General features: G+C 36.6%; 1 protein-coding gene across 3 annotated transcripts in view; it reads right to left on the minus strand.

The window, feature by feature from the left end:
- Window positions 1-26202, minus strand: part of osbpl1a (oxysterol binding protein-like 1A) — a 43704-nt gene that overhangs the window by 9840 nt on the left and 7662 nt on the right. For 2 of the 3 annotated variants that reach the window (XM_066719563.1, XM_066719560.1), the window contains exons 9-18: window positions 26057-26101; window positions 25435-25508; window positions 25246-25309; window positions 22929-23024; window positions 22680-22808; window positions 22320-22401; window positions 20717-20823; window positions 8223-8385; window positions 5404-5569; window positions 527-602 (exon numbers count right to left, since the gene is read on the minus strand). In XM_066719563.1, coding sequence (XP_066575660.1) covers window positions 527-602; window positions 5404-5569; window positions 8223-8385; window positions 20717-20823; window positions 22320-22401; window positions 22680-22808; window positions 22929-23024; window positions 25246-25309; window positions 25435-25508; window positions 26057-26101 — 1002 coding nt within the window. The remainder of the gene's footprint in view (window positions 1-526; window positions 603-5403; window positions 5570-8222; window positions 8386-20716; window positions 20824-22319; window positions 22402-22679; window positions 22809-22928; window positions 23025-25245; window positions 25310-25434; window positions 25509-26056; window positions 26102-26202) is intronic. The other variant, XM_066719562.1, reaches the window with a different exon arrangement.

The following is a 26202-nucleotide window of genomic DNA, read 5'->3' on the forward strand; positions in this document are numbered from 1 at the left end:
TAGGAATGGAAAGAACAGAAAAATGGAATAAAAAGAAAAGAAAAGGAAATGAATAAAAAAACATCACATCAACACCAGTTTGCTGTCAACTTTTTACAGAACAACTATTTACAGTTTCACACAGAACTACTGACTACAATAGTTTGGATATTTGGATATATATATATATATTTTTTTTTTGATTGACAATTTTATACCAGATATCACGTACTTTTGGGTTTAACAGGGATGTCATGTGTTCTCAGATATAAATAAAGCCAGTGACTTTCAGAAACCATTCTTTTTCTTTTGTTTCATAGTTGTAAGGTTTAATACATTTTCAGATGAATGCTGCACATTTTTCAGTAGTTTGCAGTCTTCATTTTCATACTGAACCTGAGACAAGGACATGGCGAACAGGAAACGGACTCTTGAACACTACTGTGCTGGTAACCATTCCCTGCACACCCTGCCTATAGGTGCATCCATCCTCAGAAGTGTCATTGATCCGTTAACAGAAATGCGAGTGACCGAAGCAAGAGCTCACCATTCCAATGCACTTCCTCAGGATACTCCAGATACTGAAGTCATTCCTCGAAAACATGGGTGCAGGTAAACTTGATCTAAAAACACAAATCATAAACCAGTTACACACTTATAAGTAAAACAAAAGATAATAGTGGGATGTACACACAAATATTGAAAACTCCCCCCTCACCATTTTTAATGACACAGAAAGCCAATCAACTCATTAAACATTAAGTTAATGTCAGAGGTGGATCAGAAAGGACCTGCTGGAGGCCGAGAGAGGGAGAGCAGGGTCTTTAGTGTAAGGGGGTTGTATGCCGGGTTAGTTTGAAGTACTCCTGTATTAAAGTTGTATTAAATGCTTATCCAAAGGTGAGTTTGCAGATTGTCAAATTACACAAGAACACAATCTCAAATCTTTGATGTGGTTTTGAACAAATAATATGCGTGACAATTTAAGCAGGTTTTTCCTTCAAGCCTTTTGTACACTATAGTAACATACAGGTTTAGTGCAGAATCACTAAAAGATCCTTAGATTGTAAGTGCAATACATCCAATAAGCTCAGAGTTCAAAGTGTCAGGAGTGCTTTAATAATCGTAACAGTAAGCATATTATTTTAATACGTCTTACAATAAGTGTCAGCGAAATCAACAATGCAACAGAACTCTCTCAACCGAACCAGAACAGTAGCTGCACAAGCAACAATGGAGACATTTCAGAATGATCTAGTTAAAAAAAAGCAAATCTTTTGACTTATTAGACAATGATTCTCACCCCAAGTCAGCTCACAAATGCTTAAAGTAATTGGTTTATAGGAGGTAAACATCTATAATTATTACATTTGCTTTGAGCAACATCATTTGTGATCCATTGAAGAAATGAGCAAACCATCTCCAAAGAAGCCTTCTTAGCCAATTCATTTTCAAGACTATTGCAATCAGCAATTTTTTTCATTTCAACGAATGTTCACTTAAATTGAGATGATGATAAATGCACATCCATGAAAGGGAAGAGGTCAGCAGGGCTGCATGTTGAGTAGCCCCAGGACCTCATAAATATTTAAATCCCAACCATTCAATTAAAGCGTGCCTTGATTCCAGTTTAAACAGTGTAATGAGCACCTTAATCAAATAGTAATCATTCCATGATGTGATAAAGTTTGCAGTAATGATGCTGCTCAAAATGGCCTACAATGTATTTTTTGTATTTCGTTATTATATTTTGGTTAGAATTGTAAAATTATCAAACATGTCCAGTCTGTTTGTTTATTTATTTTTAAATCTGAGTTTGGCCCTTGATGTTTATTCGTTGAAATGCTGGTTCATAAAATGCATTATATAATATTTATTTAATTCAAAATAGACCTAGTACTCAAGTCCTGCACTGTCCCTTTACACACATGGCACCAGGCCGTTCCCCTGAGTGACATCAATCTACAGCTACACTTCGTAACCCAGGCTTCTCCCTCCATCCATACACAAAGAGAGTTCAGTACAACACTGTGTAATCTATTTTAAACCAATTCAATTTATGAATAAACAGTAGATGCTGAATTGACCAACTGTCCTTGTGCAACCCTTTTTAACAAAGTGTATTCATGTATGAACTGCCATTTACCTTTGGATAATTTCTACAGCCACAAGAGCTAATGCTAACCCAAACAAAGGCAGTGTGTGGAGAAGTAGCTGCTGCTGTAACCCACTGTTTTCATTATTATTATGTATTAGTTTCGATGATATATTTTCCAAGGTGATTTACAGATTACCATAAAATTGCATTCTATATAATGCGACATTATACATTCACAGGTAACTGTAGAAAGGTTAAAAAGCTCAGTACTTGGAAGTTTAGTATAACAAATTGCAGGTCATAAATCTAATGCTGTCTAATCTAATCAGTGATGCAAAAATGCATGATGGTTCAGCAAAAATAGATAAGACCATGCAGCAGAGGGGAAAATAATGATAATAAAAATAAAGTTTAGCAAAAGATACTTGTGATTTGATCTTCTGCATCGGGTGGTGTCAGATAGTGCTGAGCAGGTGACACCAGTTTAAAGGTTGCAAGGTACAGAGAGGAGAATCTAACGTGGGAGTCTGAATAGGCAAGCTTTTTCAGGCACATCACAAAGTGTTCAGCAATGACCCATGTGACTGGTGTCTAGTTCCACCACAGAGAGGTAAGGGTGGAGAATGAGGGGGCATAGGAGTAATGATAGCAAGGGGAAAGTACAGCCAGGAGTTCAGTAGAAAAGGATAAGGTTCAGGGAAAGACAGAGGACATATTTACATGTAATATTCTTGTCATTAAAATAATCTTAAAGAGATTTAAAAAGATATTAAATATCTTATTGCACTTTTTCAAGAGAACTTGCTTTGTGCAATTAAACTTGACAGTTTTCTTTGAATTTAGGCCATGGAAAACTCAATGCCGAGGTTATAAGACGGTTTCTGAAAGGTGGAGAATGTTGATCCTGATTAATCTGGATAGGATGAGGTATTTCAGCATAAACTGAACTGACCTTGAGGTTCCAGATAATATTAGACTACTTTTGTGTGTCAGCAGCAACCTAACACAGCCACGTGCTGCATTTAAAGAGAAAACACATTTTCAGTCATAGCTATGTGATATGTTGAAGGCATTCAAAACAATCTTAAGCAGGGGGAGTCTGAAATGTGTTTATGACTGAGAAAATACAGAACAAGCTGTACAATAACACTAATTAGGTAGGAATGAAAATGCAGTTAATTTTCTCTTGTAAAAATTAAACATTTCCATGGTTCCTTTCCTCAAGAGATTTATTTCACTGTACAAAACTCCATTCTTAAAACAAATACAGGTATTCTCAACAGTATAGCGGAAATGCATCACCTTCTGTTCCTTTAGCTGTTTATATAAGACTTGATCAGCGTTTTTTGCATTGTTTATAACTTGACGAGTTTTAAATATACTAGTTAAATGCAATCACTCTCAAGGTATCAGCTTATATTCATGCAGGGGGTGTGTCTGTGAGGCAGCTGTTCAACTAACAACACTCATATCTGCTGGAGAAATGCCTATTGAAGGCACTCCCATCACATTAGGGTTGCAGAAACATGTAGAGACATATAATGCCACCTTTTCCTGATCAGTATTTGCTCTGTAAGAGAACTCTGAAATCCAGAGGCTGCTACACAGTTACCTGAAAGGTTCAATGACTTAAAATAAAACCTAAAAGGAAAGCTATAAACTGCATAGTGGATGAATAAAGTAGAAACATGTCAGATGTAACTGGCTTTGTTTCTTAACAAATGGTCTGATTTTATACCAGATAGAAGCACAACTCTCTCTCTCTCTCTCTCTCCCATGTGCTTGTCTTCACAACAAAAAATATTGAAACTCATCTGTCGCTAACTGTACATTTTAAATCGTCTGCTTGACCTTTTTATGATCTATAAATATATTCATAATTTACAGCAAAAGCATCTCTTAGATGTGGAAAATTAAAAATGGTTGAAAATAAACCAACATAAAACAGATGTCTTCAGAATGAAAAAATGTAGCATAACACAACCTCACTAAGATTACTTTAGATAGTAACTTAATCTAACCTGGAAATTCATTCCAACTGTATATTTAAGTCTATAGTAAACAAATATTTTTATGTAACGGATTTGCAAATAAAAAATTAGCAAAGGCATTAACTATTTAATATATTTGTTGTTTTCTGTTAGGCGCTAAAGGTTTCTATACTTATACAAATTATTTATTTGTATGGGTTTGGGCAAACCATCAAGCTACCTTTTCTGAAAGTTCTCTTACTTTTGATTGCATTAACATAGCGTATGTTATCTCATTACATTTTTAGTTGGCGGATTTCAGACTTCAGTAGATGATGCCATTTCTGCATAATAATAAAGCTGATAAAATATGCTACTCATAACAACACCGAGAGGCTCGTGCAATGTTGTGAACATTATGGTATTTGAATAAAAAAAAAAAAATAGAAAATCATTAAAATTCATGGCCTGAAGAATAAGTCTGTTTCTTCAGATCACTGCGTGCTTATCAGTCAGCACAGGATACTTCTGAATTACAAGAATTATTGTATTACACTGTAACCTTATTAATGATTTACGTGTCCTACATAGAGTTGTTTTTTTGGAGGCCGTTCTCTCCTCAACCTCATGCAAGCCATTACTCTAAATTATTGATAGAACATCTGATTTACTTCACAAAAGACTGCATCTTCACAAATATGACAGATTTAAAAACCTCAAAAGCAGAGGAAGAACCACTACCAAAATATATATAGTGCTATATATATATATATATATTAAAGGAATGGAAACAGGGTGGGGGGTTAAGAATTGTTCTAGCTTAAATGGAGATTCAGTTTATGTTACAGTGGAACATGTAAACAAACACCTGAACAGAAACTGAAGGACGTTGATGCTGGAGAAGTAATATCCATTACGTATCATCAAACTACAGCTAAAATTCCTATACCGTCGTATAATTGTTTCAGTTCAAAGGGTATTTAAAATACAATTCTGATTTAGATGAGTATAGCAGCTGCTATTAAAATAAGCAAACAAATAAACAAAGCCACAGATGTTAATTAGAAATATGGCACATTACTGCACAACAGTAAGCAACATCAGATGAAAACAATATCTGGAGCTGACTAGAACATTCCAAAATCTCTTTGGTGTTGGAAAACATTTCATAGTGTTAACTTTAGGTAATTTTGATCTTTGTTATGCATGTAACTTTGCTACTTTAGAGTTTGCCTTCAGTATATTAGCATGCAAAAAAGGTAATTTCATTCCCCAGGAGTGAGATATGGTTCAGCTACCCGACTGCCCTCTGCAGAGATCGCCCTGGTGCCAGCACAATCCTCTCCACCACCTCACCTGTGTTTCTTGATTCCGTTAGACTGGGGCTCCTCATTGCCATGGCTATTTCCCTGAGACATTTTGATGGGACTGCTGCAGTTGCTTCTGAACTGGATGGTTTCTTCTTCAAAGGAATAGCTTGCTACACTTTCAAATCCACTCAGAGAACGCTCCGAGCCCGATTCTGCATTGGAAAAGCAAAGAGAAACATGTTAATGAACCTCTGCCGGCTGCCAGAGCGCCCTTCAACAACTGACACCTTCCCCTCCGAATAGGACTGGGAAACCTGATGAGGGTATATTGTTCCATTTGCAGGCTGGGCCGGTGACTTCCTTGAACAATATTTGCCCATCCTCTAGGCCTCTACACCTTCAAAAACAATGATGAATGATTTATCAATAGGAAACAAAACTAATACCAACTAGGAAATGTATTACTGTGAACAAGGACTAGGGTCTCTTAAAAAATCTACTAAAATGCTCCATATGAAATGTTTAGGAGAAAAATAACATGACAAATACAAATGTTTGCCTAACAATGTATACAAATAAAAACATACAGATGTATTGGTACCATTTATTGATATATTTATTATAAAAATGTAAAATGTCCTTCCTGCTTCAATAGAAAGGTGACCTTGAATGACCCCAAAAAGTCTGACCAAGCAATGGATTAATTTGAAACCTGTTCCCATTATGCTGTGGATTCTGAAGCTGGACCCAGATGCACTTTCTTGCTACAGTGATTTAGTGATCGCACATTTTGAAAACATCAGGAGACAACCGCGCTTTCTATTATTTAGTGATACTATACTTAGTCTGTAACTCTCCTGGTGCTTGCCATGGCACTTTCCTCTGTTTGTGCCTGCAACACTAATATTTTCATGGCAGCAAGAATCATACATGTTCAGTTGATATTTAAACCCGTCCTCCAGTTTAACCATTTGCTCATTAATATTTTTCTAGTGTTGTGCCCAATGCAGTAAACTTCACTGTCTTGCTCCATGTCTTGCATGAATATCAATGCTGGCTTTGTTTTTCAGCATAAAGGTGGAGTTCATAACATACTGTATGTTGAAAGGTGACAAATTCTATTACATATTTGTTTGGCTTGTTCTTACAATTTTGGTGAACCTATTTGATAACTGAAAAGCATTGCTAAGGCATTTGCACTCAGACCCTCGCTCGGATTTGTAATGCTGCATGAGTCATACTTCCCATTTCTTGATTCATACAGGTGTAACAGAGCAACAAACCCGCTTCAGCAAAAGACTGTTCTCCTGACACTGGGGGTTTGAATGCTCTACCAAATCTAAAGGGAATGACACCATGGTAACAGCTTAATTTTGCCCACTAGTACAGTCTCAAAAGACCAACATAATAACTCCACTAACTCCACTGCCCCCACTGGAATTATGAAGTCTTTCAAAGGACTTTGGAATTTTATAAAGGATAAATTTGTTATATAAAGCAATATCATTGTGTTATAAATACAGTGACCTAGTTTGATGATCAATATAAAAGGTCATATATGACACAAATAGCTTTTTTTCTTAAGTAATTTAGACAAATCAATTTCAAAAGTGTCTGTGGGCAGTAGAACTAAGGGACCGAAGCCTAATATCAACACACAGCCTGTTAAGTGATTCAAGCAATAAAAAACGATCTGGTAGCTCAAGCTGCTGCATATTAATTTATTTAATTTAGATCACGAGAAAGTTACGGCACACTGTATTACCTTGAATTAATTCACTCAAACCCTGACCTTGAAAGTAACATATTTCACTTGGGAACTTGTGCTGGGGACAATAAATGTGCAGTTTTACTACAGATGTCTCAAGTTTTGAGGGAGTGTGTGATTGGCATGCTGACTGCAGGAATGTCCAGGAAAGTTGTTGCCAGAGGATGTTCATTGTCCGATGGACAAACCGTCAGAAACCATCTCAGGGAAGCCCATCTGCGGCTCGTCGTCCTAACTAGGGTCTTGACCCGACTGTGGCTCGTGGACATTCCTGCAGTCTACAGCCAATTGCAGACTCCCTCAAAACTTCAGACATGAAATCTATAGATTAGGGCCTAAAGACTTTATTTCAATTGGCTGATTTCCTTATATGAACTGTAACTCAGTAAAATTGTTGCATGTTGCTTTTATATTTTTGATCAGTATGCATGTAATACATCAACAATTCAGAGGTTAAATGAAATGGCATCCACATATGATGTTTATCTCAAGTGTAGACATTGTTTAAACAAAGTATAAACTAGAAAAATAAAATAATAATAATAATAATAATAATAATAATAATACAAGTCTGTCATTTGTTATATTTTCAGCACTATAAATGAATAGAACAATTCCAGATCAGTGGGAGAATTATTCACTGACTTTTTCAGGCAATGACAGAGTCAAAGTAATGTTACCCAAACACAGTGAATGTTTTCCCTAGAGCAAATACGTAACCTCAAAATCATTTCAGAAACTCTGCTGCAGTTTTAAACAAATAAAAAGTTAAAACCATAATAACAAATATAAAATGCATACATATAATCTGCACATCTCTATCCCCTAAAAAATAATGCTTATTAGAAAATGTATTAACCTTTCAACCCAAGATTTGTTTAAGAGTATCTAATCCTTTAACTGTATACTCTTTGAACTACAAATGTGACACACAAGAATATACACCATGCCCAGATATAGATTCTTGGTCAAATAGATCTTGTGCTCCTGAAAAGAAACTCAGCTCTACCTAATCAGGGACTGAATGGGTTCACCAGTTTACCATAACAGCGATGGAACAACAAAACCTAAGTTGGAGTGACAGGAGAGCGTCTCACCAGAGACAGCATCGTAGAACTCATCCTCACTGAGTGCACTGCGCAGCGGAGACCCCTTCACTAAGGACTTCTCAAGCTCGTGGTGCTCAGTCGCCAAGGTCTGCAGAGCCTCTGACAGGATTTTGGTTTTCTCTTGTTCCTTGTCCAATTTCACACTCTGCACCTGAAACACACGCACACACACGCACACACACTACGGTTTACCTTCAGCATTGCAACTTCACATTCACTTAATATGCACAAACCATAAATGAAATATGCTGGAAACTTCAAGAAATGAGTTGCAAGGCAATGTTTGTCTTGAAGGTTAAATCACTGGAGAACAGAAATGTGTACTTTTTCAAGGTTTTCTGAATACTTAATTTCGAAACAGTGAGAAGTCATGCATGTGACCATGTACTGTATGTTAGAAAGGAACAGATGTTTATGTTGCACAGTAACAATAAACAGAAGTGACATGCCTAAATGGGAAGCTATCTGTCACTGCGATTTTCTACATTTTTTATAGACACGTCCTACTGTGAATAAAGGATAGACGTTTTTACTAACAAACAATATGATTACGACCTTAAGCTCTGCGTATAATAATTCACTTAAGATGAATATCACTTAATGTAGAAAACGCTCAACGTGACTTTCTGTACTAAAACATAGCCATTTACATCCCATCTATAAATGACAAGACTGACACTTTCCAAACTTACACAAAAGATTGGATATTTAAAGTGACATTAAAAGCATAACTGTCTTGTCTTTTCTAAGCCCTACTGCTTTGTAGCCAAGCTGAATCGTGCTGAATGTGGTTTACTGTACTTAAAACTTAACCACTGATATCCAAATTTAATAAATGACAAGCCTGACGTGACGTTGATATGGACTGTATTAAGTTAAATGCCTCTCCATTTTTATAGGCCTGGTAGGTGCGGGTCTTGTTAGTAAAGCTAGGATCTAAGTGCTTAAGTACAATAACCACATAGAAGCTTTCAATATGAAACAATTCACGCTTGGCTACGTCAAGGCTTAACAAGATACTTTTGCTTTTAATATCAATTTGGACATTACATATTTGAATATATAGTTTAATAAGTATTATAAATCAATATCCATATCTGCATTTATGCCATTGGACAGGGTTTACAATTACTGGCTCAACAGTTTGTACATGAAACAAAATTAAAAGATTGATGTAACCAGTAAAGTAACAGGAGGAAAAACCTTTGCAAAAATCAGTTACTGTAGTTCAGATATCTGAAGGCATTTGCCAATAATATTAAGAGAGAACATTTTCCAGACATAACCTATTAATTCACTAAACAGGTTAGTTGTATCCCATATTAAATCACTGCTCTATACTGTTTTAATAAAGAGCCTTAAACAGCTGCAAAATAACATCAACAAAATGTTTGGCCCTGTATAAAGACATCACAATATCACTCCCACCCTGTACTGTATGTAAGCAACCCCCTCACGTTATCCCCATTGTGAAGAATATTGTGTTTTGCAGAGCATAATCACACAATAATAATAACTGCTAAAGAAAAAAGATGCATATAATTGCATATGCTGCAGAGGGTCCATCCCAACACCAGCTCTTTATTAAAACACAGAGGTGGGCTGCTCATGATGGTGTGTGCGATCCCTCTACCAGCCGAGGAGGTAGATCATTATTGTAATAACCCGACGGCTCGGGTTTCCACTGCGTGGAACACAATCACCCGTCTAAAAGAGTAGTCCAGCCCTGGATAGGTCTGACCGGAGGATAGGATATCAGAGGGGGCAATATGAGCACTGTTGTTTTTCCGGGGACGTCTCATCTTTCAGACAAGCACGTGCCCATTGTGCCTGCGGCTGTCTCTAAAGCCATTTAATAAAATGCACACAAAAAAGAACTCAACCCCCTCCACCCCGCAAAATGAATCTTTATCCCCCCTAAATTCACAGAAAAGTTAATTTTAGGATTCATTGGGTTTGTAGTAAATGTCAGAGATTTTTTTTTTTTCCTCACAAAAGGATAATTCTCTCAACCAACTGCATTTACAGAAAGCGTTTATTACTAGAAGGCAGATTATGTTGGCAGACATTAGCTCTGAAGCCCTACAGTACACAGTAATGTATGGATTTACACTACCACTGCAAGAAATGTTTAATATCAATTAGACATTTTTAATTGAAGAATACTCAATTCCTGGTCAAGTTCTGTAAAAATAAACACTTGCCTGAATTTAAACAAGCATTTGTTTGTGTATATACACTCTAGTATCCAACAATAGTCTTTGTGCATTACCCTCTCTGGCTTTGGAAAAGCGATTATGCTATAAATACATTATATGATATACAGAAAAACACCCCGTGAGGATTCTTCCTTAAATTCCTTGAGTTATTTTTATTATTCCAGTTTTGGGGAATGTATGTTCACTCAGGGAGCACCAGCATGGTCAAAGCTTGCTTTCTCCTAGGACCATTTTCAAAGGCCCCAACTAATCAACACCAATATTTTTTAACTCCATAGATCCTTATGGTCTTCCAGGATTAAGGGTAAGTAGGTATTTGAATCCTGAAAATTTGAAAATAGTCCAAACTTGTTTAAAGTGTATTAAAATAAGTATTATACAGAGAAGTTGCTAAAGATGACCCTGAGAGCCTCTCTGAAGGATCACATACAGTACAAAAATAGCAATGTGGCAGGAAGTACTTATGTTGCACGATAAATAAATAAATAAATACATACATACATACATAAAAATACAGTATAAAATGTCCCTCTTCCATCTCAAAATCTGGTATTAAAGAGACTTCACAGCTTCACAGAGAATACACATAATAGGGGACTGCAAGGAGTGGCACTATCCTTCCTTACAAAAAAAGTAAGGAAAGAAACCACAAAAGGGATGTAACAGAACTACATGCCAGGGTGGCATTTGTCAGAGTAAAGATTGTTTGTCACTGTCAGACAACAGTGTTGTCGCCTGATAAGTTACGGGGGTAGTTACACAGTGCATGCATCATTGAGATCATCTGCTCTGACAGCTCATATGAAAATTGCCTGAGTATATGCCAGTACATATCTGTAAATATCTGGCATGGCTGGAAACGGCAGTTATCTTGACAAATCAAATATAAAAAGGTTAAAACACATGTCTAAAATGTATTTGATAATGAACAATGAGTACAGAGACAACTGCAGAAATGGTTTCATCACAGATAAACAATGGTTTAAAATATACAATTATTTGCTCTTGCTAATTTACTTTCCTTAAAACAATAAATGTCTTCACTATCATTTCAATTATAAATGAATACACTCCCAAACAATTACAGAAAACAATAACTATCCAGAAACCAAATAAAAACCTAAATATTCCCAGCAAGCAACTGGCTATATATCAATCAAATACATAAGTATTCCAGGGTAATAATTTGTATTCATGGTTTTGCCATTTACAAAATAAAATAGCCTAACATGCCCACTAATTGGAATGCAATGAAAAACTACAAATTACCATCAGTTGTTAAAACTTGTACTTGCTAGGGCTAACTTTCAAAACCTAATTGTCTTATAATTGCTTGTTATGTATAACGATTATGCTACCTCCACAGCTAATCATTAGGGTCATTATAGCTAAGTGTGCAATCGCTGTAGGTTCACCGATAGCACGAATGTACCACAACAGATTCACTAAAACCAAAAGCTGAAAAAAAGAGAAATGCCTAACACTGCCACGAAGGAAAACAAGACCACATTTAACAGGCTTATTGATACAGCAATTTATTATAATCTCATACTGGAGCATCTCAGTCATAATTTGGCCTCCTTAGCACATGGGCCCCCACTACTTACAATGCATTGGTTTAATTAATTAATCAATTAAATTCTGCTTAATTACATGACTGTAAGGCAGATATGATAGGAGAGTGCATCACTACCATGTCTACTTCCTATCATTTTGATGCAGCATCACAGAAGGGAGTATGTTTGTCAGTAGCTGCTCCTGTTGTTCCATTCAGACAAGAGTCACTTAGGGAAATTGTGTACATTCCTCAGCTACTATCATATACTTCCACATATGAACAACATTCTGTCTTAATAGATTGAAGAAATATGTGTTGCACCACGTTATTGGCTTATTGTGGATGTAATACTGCCAGCTTGAGGATACAATGACTAAACATGACTGAAACCTCAACAGGAGTACAATCTTTCAACAGGAGCAAGTGATGGAAAGTTAAAGTACCTTCTTTGGGGGGAGACTATTATTCCTGAATGCCAAGTATATTTTTAATGCAGCTGTAATTAGTTTGGAACAGTGGTTGATGACAATGTCAAGTAATGCATGTTAATGCATTGTAAAAGGAACCTATAGAACCTATCAATTATTTATTTCTGAAGGTGATGGGAAATGCAGAACAAACTGACTATAGTAAAATTACCTAGGTCCACTTCTTCATTGCCCCAAGCCTGCCAAACATGCACACAAGATAAAAATACAATCTGTGGAACACTCAACGAAATATAAAATGTGTAAATCACATTCCTCTTCAGAAATATAATACATCTGCCATTTCCGTTCAGTCTGTTCCTGGCTGCCTCTTCAGGCACCATGCCTGGTTACACAATGAAGACAGGAGGTGGGTCCCAATAGTATAGACATACTGGGATTAATGAACAAGAGTTGACATGACAACTGGTAAATAAACTGGTGTATAATTTTAAATTACATATATAAACATTTTTCACATTAATGCAATATGAAGTATTGCACTGGGATAATGAAATATAGACAAAATCAAAATTAAAAGAAGCCTGAAAAGGAGTTTATATGCTATGTTATTCTTTAATTATTGTCGAACACCATATCTTTTGTTTTCTGGTATTCTGTGATGTTTCTGCTGTTTACCAAACTAAGAATAACCACTCCAGCATAAAGCACTTCTGAGAAGAGTTATCAATGCTGGCTGAGAATGAAGTATATACTGATATATCACCACTGCACCAGCATGTTTTTTTTCCAAATCTCCAATGCCCATTTACCAATTTGTAGTAGAACTATACCAACTTTGAGATGTACTCTAGTGCCTGCATGTATCCAGCTATGTCTGTGTAGTGGACCGATGCCCACTTTACAACTATGGATGTGCCATCAGATTCCTTATTCTACCAAGTGCTCAAAAAGACAACGACATTCAGACAGACTCAAAAGGCACAAACTTAAAAGATGAGTCTGAGAGTGGGTCCAAGATTCTTCCTAGTTTTTTTAATATAAATTTGTTTATGGAACAGGAAAAAAAAAAAAAAAAAAGACATGACAATCTTGTCATAATTGGTAAGCGATTACAATCTGACTCAGTGTCCCTTCAACTAAGTTTGTGGAGGAAAAATCCATGGAATTTCAACAAGGATGTTCTATCAAAAGCAAAAAAGAAGTGCACAGTTATAATGAACCGTTCTGGTAAGACACCAATCTGAAGATGATTTGCTAATTTTAGACTGCAGCTTTGAAAAAAAAAACTGTGAGATCAAAGACCATCTGTCACAAATGATATCTCAAAGGCAATTGCTATTGTAAGAGGAAATAATAATGAAAAGAAAATGCTGGTGGAGTTAACGTGCATCAGTCTGACCCTTTTTATAACTAGGCTTTTTTCAGTGCATCTCCAGGCTTCTCTGAAATCATTTTTCATCCATCTCATACCTTTCTCTAGATCTCAGCATTTTCAGATCTCTAACATCTGTCTAAGAAACTGACCAGCTACTTATTTCATAAGCCTTTTGCCAAGCTTGCAGAATGTGGTAACAAGTTGCACAGTCTTTTTTTTCTTCCCCTTTTTCCTTTTTCTTTCTAACACTATGTTTTTCACATTTTTACCATTAAGTGATGAAGCCAACTCATGAGACCACCCTCATTCAACTAAAAATGGAATTGCAAAGTAAAAGGCGTCAGAAGCAGAATTTACCAAATAAACTGTATTGCAGAAAGCTCCAAGTTCCTTTGATGACACTATTTAAATGTGACAGCACAGACAGACAGATACTATTTTATTCCAAACTCTGGATGCTAAATGGTAAAAGCATGCTTGGAAATTTCGAGAACTACATTATTATAGAATATATACATTAGTATCGATATTAAACACGGCAATTAGCAATACATAGTAAAAATCATAGCATTTCACATAAACAAGTCCAATAATGGATTTTTCAAGGAAACTAAAATAAAAAATAAATACAACTTTTCCTGTTGTGCAATGAATAGTGACTCTCAACGGCCATGTTTGAGACAATGCCTCATTATTTTCTGGTGCCAGTCTCCTTGTGTCAAACTGTTACACTAAGGACTGGTTCTCTGGGCATTAAGAGATCAATAATACATTTCACCCTAGCAATAGAACTGAATTTGTGCATTTCAGGTATAGCTGGATGATGTTCTGGAATCATAAATATCACTATAGTCTTAGTTACATGACATAGTAAGTTTTCCTGTGTAAAATTACACCCTATTTCTTATCACACTACGTCTCATTTTTAAGAACACAGTACATAAAAGACACTGATATTAAGCATTTAACACAGATGGTAAACTCTGCATTAGAATAAAATACATACAGTACCTTCATATAAAGTTGCTACTTACATTTAAGGTCTGATCCATAAGTGTGTTTTAATATTAATGGCTACAGTTCTCTTAACTTCTTTCATAGGACATTTATAACAGCAGGCACCAGCCACCAGTGTACAGTGAGGAGGATTACAACACACTGCAGGAGCAGCCGGAGCAGCAGCGCAGCGTCACTTCCAGCTACAAGGCTGCTTCATTCTTGCCGTGTCAGGCTTCAGTAAATGACCTCTCCTCAGCATTCAATGAAATAATTACTGGCAGATTTTCTCCCCCTTCTTTTTCTTACACAGGAGGCAACTGACATGCTGCATTCAGTCATTTACACTCATGCAGGTTCCTCAAAGAGCCCACGAGGCAGTGTTTCAAGCTCATCTCTCTACTAATGCACACACTGTAGACAATCTGAAAAGCCAATGAGGAGCACGGTGATTAAGACACTACACCAAGAGCTAGAGCCTGCCACTTTCCTCAATCTTGCTTAAAGAAACATCTTTATTTTGCAACAACACAATCCAAAAAGTTTAGCCTCATAGGCGGGGGTTGCGGGGGGTGTTAAACTCCAAGTGGATTAGGCAGCGGAAGCAGCTCAGCCTGCACCGCTCCTCAGTATTGAAAGGGATGTAAGGATTAAACATTAAAAGAGTCACAGCAATTCCATATACTTAATATATAACTTTATATCTTTCCTCCTTTTTGTATGTACAAACACTGGAATCTGAAGATGATCCTCAAATCTCAGATCTCATTTTAAGATGTAACATTGAACTAAAAGCCTAAACTTTGTACTTCAGTGCAAAACACTATTGCACAGATGTGGGGGAAGAACATTTTTGTTACAGCTGCTTTTAAAATTAAATTCAAAACATACACTTCATTTGGCAGACATTTACTTTTAATATTTATAAAAAAAAAATAAAAAAATATATAGAGATTTTTCTGTTGTGCTTCATATTATATAACTTTCATATGGGATCAAGCTAATACTCTGAGCCCTGTTCACATTTTTGAGAAAAGCAAATCTATCGATAGGAGTAGATGTTTAAACAGGAGGTTCCTCATGCTTTACTACACTAAGATCAGTAAAACATATTTGCACTACTAATTGCCCCATTAGGAACAGTCTTTGAAGGCCAAGGAATCATGCTCAATTTAATTAATAGCTTGAATGAACACATTACTATGAGCTCATCAAGTTTTGCAGATCAAGTACTTTTTGCGATTATTACTCATGTCCAGATTAGCGATGTTAGTGTTTTTATACTGTGGTCTGTTCACAGTAGTTACTGTATTTTTTTTTTCTCCCTCATTGCTTGTCATGTGCATGGCTTGAAAAGGGCTAATTTGGGCCTCCAGTGATAATGAGTTTCACAACAGACTGAGTTATCACAGAAGAAAAGAACAGACACAGTAACTGTGGGGATGCAGATGCTTCCCACTACTTTAGGAAAAGCAGGTGCAATTTTAACATAGCCTGTCCTAATGAATTGCCTAGATTTTTACTGCAAGGCAATTCAAGATATTCTTGTTTACTCATACTAAGCAGATTTGGTAGGAATATGTTTACTTTGAATTTAGAATCATATTAAACCAATTTTGTTTCTAAAACTAAAAATTAAATGCTTCTGACGAGATATCTCAACTGACATACTTTCATAAAACATTTTAAAAATTTAGATTTTTTTCCTCCTTCAAAAACATTTTAAATCAACATGTTCTATTACTTAATGTCTCTATGTACTACTGGACCATATAGGCAACATTAAAATAGTTACCACCATGCTTAGCTACAGTGAGGGAAAAAAGTATTTGATCCCCTGCTGATTTTGTATGTTTGCCCGCTGACAAAGAAATGATCAGTCTATAATTTTAATGGTAGGTGTATTTTAACAGTGAGAGACAGAATAACAACACAAAAATCCAGAAAAACGTTATAAATTGATTTGCATGTTAATGAGGAAGTCACCAAGAAAACAATTGGTAACACACTACGCCGTGAAGGACGGTAATCCTGCAGCGCCTGCAAGGTCCCCCTGCTCAAGAAAGCACATGTACAGGCCTGTCTGAAGTTTGCCAATGAACATCTGAATGATTCAGAGGAGAACTGGGTGAAAGTGTTGTGGTCAGATGAGACCAAAATGGAGCTCTTTGGCATCAACTCAACTCGCCACGTTTGGAGGAGGAGGAATGACCCCAAGAACACCATCCCCACCGTCAAACATGGAGGTGGAAACATTATGCTTTGGGGGTGTTTTTCTGCTAAGGGGACAGGACAACTGCACCGCATCAAAGGGACGATGGACGGGGCCATGTACTGTCAAATCTTGGGTGAGAACCTCCTTCCCTCAGCCAGGGCATTGAAAATGGGTCGTGGATGGGTATTCCAGCATGACAATGACCCAAAACACACAGCCAAGGCAACAAGTTTGAGTTGCCAAACGTCAGCCTCGAAACCTTAATGACTTGGAGAGGATCTGCTAAGAGGAGTGGGACAAAATCCCTCCTGAGATGTGTGCAAACCTGGTGGCCAACTACAAGAAACGTCTGACCTCTGTGATTGCCAACAAGGGTTTTGCCACCAAGTACTAAGTCGAAGGGGTCAAATACTTATTTCCCTCATTAACATGCAAATCAATTTATAACTTTTTTGAAATAGTTTTTCTGAATTTTTTTGTTGTTATTCTGTCTCTCACTGTTAAAATACACCTACCATTAAAATTATAGACTGATCATTTCTTTGTCAGTGGGCAAACGTACAAAATCAGCAGGGGATCAAATACTTTTTTCCCTCACTGTAGATTTTAGCAAATATTAGACCTTTAGGCAGTTTAAAGATTTATTTTACATTTTATTAACATTAGAGTCTTTTCTTTATTTTTTCATAAAACTTATGAAAAAGTCATAACTTTATCGTTATAGAAAGAGCCAAAACAGTGAATATCTTGTGTTCCTTGGCTGGATTGACTGGACAGACTGCCCACACTCATATTTTCAATGTATTAGGGATGTCATTCAATTTGAAAACAATGTATGGATCCACTGAATCTTGTGATACATAGCTTGGAAATTGTATGATGCATAATTACTTAATACTTTTGAACATTTATGTTCATGCCAAAAGGATTGAAGGTATAAATCAATATTCATATTCTGCTGATTTTCAAATTTTAAACATGTTTTGGATTATATACTATGGTGCAGAGAATGATACATTTTTTCTAAATTTTTGGATGTATAAATCACATTTATACATCTCACACATCCAAACAAAAGAACAAGAAAAATAACAGTTGCAAGATTCCTATTGGTTTATGAAAATACAGCCTTGACAATGTTTGCAACATAAATCTTAATATAGGCTAATTGCTGAAGAACAATTATGGTACAATAAATTAATCTTAACACTTGTTCAACACACTGGTACATTTGTGTCCTTTGAATCTGAAAACATAAAGCTGTCAGGTGCAGACAAAGGTAAACACGTGTATGTTAACATTCTATACTAACAGTAGCACAAACTGGAATCCACACTTACGTGACGTATAAAGTGAACTTGATAGAAAATGATACATCCAATAATTAATCCTTAGATAGTGGTTATAACCGACAACTTCTGAGGATTACAGTAATATAATGATCATACCCTCTGCATAAGCAGCAAGGTTGTATAATCCACTTACTGCGATGGAACCGATTATTCAGTTAAACCCTTGTCTTTCCTGCTTCATGTTCATTTGATACCTTTTGTCCAAATCACTTAACATAGTCAGTACAGTATCAAAGCAAGTTTACTTACCAAGCATTTACATTCATCACTTGGTAACCTGGAAATACTCTCACCTGACATATTACATTAAGTATTTCCCCTACCATCAAACTGAACATCAGACAGGAACAGCCCTTTAGCTTAATGTGGTTTTTGATAAGAATCAAGAAGGAAATCCTCATGTTTAAAAACAACAACCCCACACAGCTTCTTTGCTGTAACAGTGTTGTTCAGCAGTCCAGAGCACACACATTCATTTCAGATTTTAATGTAAATATAGCTTCACTCATTAGACTACACCTCCACAGTGACTGAATATAGATTACTACAATACTCAAGTTTCATAACTCTATGCAAATAATCCCTTAGGAGGTTTACTGTATCCAGGACAGAAACATTGAGAGTGGAAATAATCTGCACAAAAAAAGTTGCAAAGGTTTCTGCGAGTCCGAGTACATTTTTTACATGCCATACACATATTAAAAGCCATTGAAGGCTTTAATAATTGCTTTGTTTCTTTCATTAGAGTCTACATTTTAGGTGTATACATGATATTTATAGCAAATTAATGATTTCCTTTAAAGTAGGCTATGCAGTAGCCGTCACTGCCAAAATATATACCTAGTGAAAAGCTACACAAGCATCCAATTGAAAACATTTCAAAGCTAAAGCCACTGTAATTATCACAATTCAATACTGTAATGTTTAAGCATGCACTATTAACTAGTACAAATGCTGCTGACTATATATAGAACACTACAGTCTCATTAGATTAAGAAAAGGCAAAAAAAAAAAACACATTAGAACTACCTTTTATTCAGGCTGCTGCTGCTGTTGTTGTTGTGGTGGTGTTTCTTGGTTCTGTATCTTGTATCAGTGCTCTTATTCTCAGTGCGATGAGTTCCCTCGAGTGTGTATATGTGTATCTCCTGGCTGACTGCTAACCTCAGCAGAAAAAAATAATTTGCACAACGATCTCAGGCTTCATCTGTGATTACCGCGATACTTCCATCTCAAGGGCGCAACCCTTTATAGGACAGGTGTGTATGTAGCAGGGTGCTAAACAGCTTACACTGCAAACACCAGAGACTACAACCTACACAGACAGTTTATTAATGCTTGTTTAGTCCAGTTCAGAGCCACATTCAAGCGACAGCAGTGGCAAAACCAGTACAATAAGAGTGTAAACATTTTTTTTAAACTAGTGCCACATTCCTTAAATCAACAACAAATATTCAAGGGCATTCACAGTCAAGTCTTTTAAAGTAATGTGGGAATTACAGCATTGGCAAGGATAACAGTTTATTTTATTTTAAAATTATAAATAGAAGTAAATCAACGATTATCAAAATGTGTGAAAATACAGCTTATTGGAAACACTGTTCCTTAGGTTGTATGCAAGGTTGGTAGATCTGGCCTATTTCTGAGCTCTATGAATTAAAAAAATAAAAATAGGTACTTCTACTATGTTGTCCGAATACATTTGGAATAGCGAAGTGCGGTGGTATATTTTCATATCTATCTAAGATGTATTCTTTAACATTCTCCCTTCTATCAAATCAGAACAAATTACAACCGTTATTATTCTTCAGAGACCAGAACACAATATTATTTCAATGCCATAGGATTTCAAACTGCTGTATGAGTGCCCCAACCAGGCTATGTGTCACTTTTCATTTTAGAATATGAATCATGGTTTTCAAATTAATCTGATATACATTACTGCCCTTGTTAAACATCCACAACTCTGTCAGAAATTCAGAGAAAACTACAACAACAAAATCTGAATTAAAACTACCTTACATAAGTGTTATGTGGTAATCAAGCATATCAGATTTTGTAAAGAACACAAAGCACTGACAACAACCTACTAGCTGCAAGCATGCTTGAAGGTTCAAAGATAGTATGATGAAAAATCACAAAATGGAACACCAGAAGGTAACTGAAAATACATTTCATTCATATAATGTTTACATCTAAATATATCTGATTTGCACAAACAAGAAGTAACATTTCCATTTACGTAATAGACATTTTTGTCTTACTAGCACAGAAACACACAAAGTAGAATATTGTCATTTGTAGTGTAAAGCATTAAGATACAAAAAAATACTAACCACTTCCTGTTTGGAGAACAGTGCAAGACAGTCTGCGAGGACTGAGCAGGTCTCTGAGGAAATATCAGACAGCTCCTTCACCTTCTGGAGGACTGGAGCCGGCAGTCCTGGAGTAACACAGATTTTATATATTGATTCGTTTATTTACTCTGAAATGAAAGTTTTCTTCATAAGACTTAAAAAAAAAAAAAAAAAGACAGAGAGAGGGACAGGATTTTAGTTTGAAAGTTTAATAACAAAAATAACAATAATAACAAAATAACAAAAACAAAAATACACCAACAAAAGTTCATAAAAGAAATATACATCTAAAACTTGTATATAATTGATATATTATTTTTTAAGATGTTGATATGTTTTACTCCTGTACTTGCTGACATCAGAATATTACATTTTTATATAAGCGGAGGTCATCCTTGACTGCCAAAGAAATAAGCAGTGAACAACACATCTTTATATATTGAACAAATTACATAGGCTATCAAAAATACCACTGCCAGTTACCCATTCAACATGGAGCTTAGAGGTTATTTTAGCATCACCAAAACTAGTTGCTTGCAATATTGGTACCTTTGCGATTGTATTAATTATTTCTGATCAGACCTACCTGCCACTGACTGAAATGCCCCAACTGCTGTTTTGATGCACTGAAAGCCACTATAGTTTTTCAGCTTCATTAATATCTATTGCTAATTTGCATACTGGTACGATTTGGAAAACTGACATGCTTTACTTAAAATGACTGATAATACTCCACTGTTGTCATACCTCCAGCTTGAAGACACAATTTTGTCCCCCCATATTGTGAAGTTATTCTGATTCTGTGTTTTTATGAAATAGTAAATGCAATATTCAGGTCTTTCATTGTCAGGCCTTCAATGTATTGCTCTTTCAGCAAAACATTTGTCATAAAATATGCATTGTTATAGCTCAGAATGTCAAATTTATTGTGAAGTGCCAGCTACATTAAAACACAGACGTGGTAATGTGAAGGAATGAGGTTCTTTTTGTTCAGGAAAAACTGAATCTTAAGTACACATAGGCAGTATTTTTATAAAGACATTTGGTAATTGTCCTGAATTACCCAATGCCCAATGGAAAGGTGATGAAAGGTTTGTCTTTGTTTATAAAAATGACCCTAAATGTACAAACTAACCAATGAGTGCTAGCAGATTTTAAAATGGTTGTACTAGGCTCCCCAGTCAGCTGACTGCAATAACAATGAAATTAGAGGAGCCTAGCAGGTCTTTGAAGACTGCATCCATCATAAATATGCTCTTGAAGATAGATGACTGAATGAGGACGCTACCTGGAACATGTGCATTTAATACTAACATTAATACTAACATTCTGATTCAGAACGTTAAAATACCACAGCTGGAACTGCAAGGACAGAAAGGGTTTCAAACTTGACATGGGTTTCTCCCCCCTCAAAGAAAATTAAGAAAAATTATAGTCTGTATTTTTATAAACGAGCATAGTTTATTAAAATATTTTGTACAGTAGTCTTCCATATGTTTTCATTCAATGTGGTTCTAACATTTGGATGAGAATGCATTCTGAGGAGAAGAGTATGAGATAATATATTGAGTTACTTTCTTACTTTGAGTTACGTCATCATTCTTCACCATGGTGAGAAAACTAGTCAGTTCTGTCTCCAGTCTCTCTTGGCAGGCTTGAGCGTTCTGTGTTTGGAGGGGGAAGCAGTGAGTGCTAAAACACATTTCAAATGAACAGTCATTCAGACAGATAGAATAATCTCCAGCGACAGGATTGATTGCACCAAAAAAGCCTCCCCTTGGAGACTCAACAATAATCTTAAGTATTCAAGAAAGAGACAGGATTGGTTTTCTTCAGCATCACAGAAACTTTCATTCTAGAATTTTCACAACTGCAGCTCAACTCAATGTCCTCCCCGTGATCGTGATCTACATCTGCCAAAGGCTTTGCGAATTCTCCCCACCTGTAGCGATTCCCTCAGTTCCCTTGTGGACACTACATTCTCCTCATCATCGTCATCATCACTGCCTTGGTCTTGCGTACAGTAGTGTGTGCTGTAGGCTGAATGCTCCTCGATCGCTTCCAACCATTTCTTCAAATATAAACAATATTTAACCAAGTTATATATATATATATATATATATATATATATATAAAAAAAAAAACTTCTCAACGTGCCAGAACAAAAATGCAAACAAGCAGACAAACTCACCTTTCTTGTCACTTCAGGATCATTCTTTGGATGCACTTTAAAAAGATGAATACTGTCATCAAAGCATTTGATAGTAATGTGGTCCTTGGCTTTGACCTTTAAAAAAATAAAAATAAAAAATATATATTTCTAAATCAAACCCAGTTTTTCCAGTCTCAGAATTCTGACATATAAACACTATCTTTTGAAAACAAAAAACTTAAATATAACTATACACAACATTTTAGAAAGATCAGTTGCAAGTAAGACATTTCAGTTTCCACGATATGGAAACACATGCGTTTAATGTAATGTCATCGATATTAAAGTTTATTTTGATATATATATATGATTGTATATGTACAGACGGGTGACAAATTAAAGAAACAACCTGAATAAATGAGTGGAGGAACATAACGAAAGCAGATGCCTCCAAACAGATGTACTGCATAATACAATTATACAAATATCATGCTCTGTGGCATGTGGCATGTATAAATGCTGAGCAGGCCGAGTTGACCTCGAATTTGGATCAAGATGGCAAGAGGAAAGGATCTAAGTGACTTTGAAAGAGGGGTCATTATTGGGGCACCATAGGCACTGGTCTACAGAGATGTGGGCGAGTGCATGTGTGGGACACCAAGAGAACGGTACAGGCCTGACTGCTTGACCCCTACAGTGAGGGGGTCCGGAGGCTCTGTTATGCTGTGGGGGGCATTTTCCTGGCATGGTTTGGGACCACTTGTCCCCTTAGAGGGAAGGGTCACTGCAAATCATTACAAAGTTATTCTGAGTGATCACCTTTATCCTATAGTGAAACATTTCTATCCTGATGACAATGCTCCCATCCACAGGGCATGAGGGCTCACTGAATGGTTTGACGAGTATGAAAATGATGTGAATCATATGCTATGGCCTTCGCAGTCACCAGATCTTAATCCAATTGAACATCAATGGGATATATATATATATATATATATATACACACACACACACACACACACACACACACCGATCAGCCATAACATTATGACCACTGACAGGTGAAGTGAATAACACTAATCTCGTTATCATGGCACCTGTCAGTGGGTGGGATATATTAGGCAGCAAGTGAACATTCTGTCCTCAAAGTTGATATGTTAGAAGCAGGAAAAATGGGCAAGCGTAAGGATCTGAGCGACTTTGACAAGGGCCAAATTGTGATGGCTAGACAACTGGGTCAGAGCATCTCCAAAACTGCAGCTCTTGTGGGGTGTTCCTGGTCTGCAGTGGTCAGTACCTATCAAAAGTGGTCCAAGGAAGGAAAAGCTGTGAAGCGGCGAAAGGGTCATGGGCGGCCAAGGCTCATTGATGCACGTGGGGAGCGAAGGCTGGACCGTGCGGTCCGATCCAACAGACGAGCTACTGTAGCTCACATTGCTGAAAAAGTTCATGCTGGTTCTGATAGAAAGGTGTCAGAACACATAGTGCATCGCAGTTTGTTGCGTATGGGGCTGCGTAGCTGCAGACCAGTCAGGTTGCCAATGCTGACCCCTGTCCACTGCCGAAAGCACCTACAATGGGCACGTGAGCATCAGAACTGGACCACAGAGCAATGGAAGAAGGTGGGCTGGTCTGATGAATCATGAGTTCAAGGTGTTGACTTGGCCTCCAAATTCCCCAGATGTCAATGCAATCGAGCATCTGTGGGATGTGCTGGACAAACAAGTCCCACCTCGCAACTTACAGGACTTAAAGGATCTGCTGCTAACATCTTGGTGCCAGATACCACAGCACACCTTCAGAGGTCTAGTGGAGTCCAGGCCTCGACAAGTCAGGGCTATTTTGGCAGCAAAAGGAGGACCTACACAATATTAGGCAGGTGGTCATAATGTTCTGGCTGATCGGTGCATATATAGTAGCAGTTTTGGTTTGTTTCCAACCCTTCTGGGTGCAAACCAAGGAGTCAGACACCGTTTTCAGCAAAAGTGCTCTTTATTTCTCACTTGCACTGCCTGCCTTTAAGTGGAAAGAACTCAACTTAACGCAACAGAAAAGCTGGTGCTATTCGGAGCCTGAATATCTAAACACAGGAGGGGAAAACCCAAAAGACAACAAATATGTAGAACAGGGGAAAAATAAACACAACCATACAACAATACAGAACTTAATTAACTTACAACAATTACAACTTAATTAACTTCTTTACAGTCCCTCTAACTAGTCTCCCAGCAGACCCTATGGAAGAAACACTTAGCCCTGTAAAAAGCCAAATATCTTGCATGCAAAGTGCTTTTGTTTGTTCTAGTTTATGAAATTTAGGTCTAGACTGCAAGCCAAAACATAGAGCTCGGCCTACCGTACAAACAGCTTGAGTTAAGGGTTTGCATCCCTCTCGGCGTTTATTAGAATCTGCATCTGACCTGGAGACAGAGAAGGAGAGACAGAAGATGTACGAAAATTCATGAGTAATAGGATTTTTTTTCATTTAAGTCAGTCTTATAAATTTGTTTGTTTATTAAAAAAAATAGGAAAATAATTCCCATACTGTTTGGAATACCATGACATAACACCATCCTGAAGAACCACCCAGCAGGACCGCCATCCCAAAAAGCGTGAACTCTGAGGAAGACACGGACACACATTCAGGGCTCAGAATATTTTCTGTATTTCTAAACTGATTTCACTCTCAAGGCAATGCTTTTCTGTTCTTACTGGATATCATTATCTCTCTCTCTATAATACAATGATATCCAACATCATGCACTACTGATAATTTACCAGCTTAAAGCGTGTAAAAGGTATGACAATTGATTTATTCAAAGTAATCACAATTTTCCAAAGATGGACTTACAAAATAGTTTTGCACTACATTTTAAAACCCATGGCAATTTTCCCGCAAAAATAACAAAGTACTTGGCAGGAGCGGAAAAAACCCAACATCAATATAGTTCTTACTGCACTCCTCTTATATTATCAACAATCAATATTATCAATTCAAACATGGTAAAAATATTCCTCTACAGAAACCTGACCTAAGCAAACAATCATATTAATCATACATTGTACTTCTAACTCATACATGCCACTGGCTTAATCAAACACAAACAAACTGCACATTACAATACTATACACCAAAACAAAGGTACATTGATAAAAATAAGAATTACCTTCCAAAGAGGTCCCTGAAATAACTGCACGCTTCGATTAAATCCCTATAGACGGGGGGGGGGAGGGGGGAGGTTAAAGGGAATTATAATCCATTTTAGAATCCATTTTAATACAACAGGAGCCTTTTTATTGTATTCCTTTAAAT

Source organism: Amia ocellicauda, chromosome 2 (assembly GCF_036373705.1).
Source record: "Amia ocellicauda isolate fAmiCal2 chromosome 2, fAmiCal2.hap1, whole genome shotgun sequence".
In the NCBI taxonomy this organism is placed as follows: domain Eukaryota; kingdom Metazoa; phylum Chordata; class Actinopteri; order Amiiformes; family Amiidae; genus Amia; species Amia ocellicauda.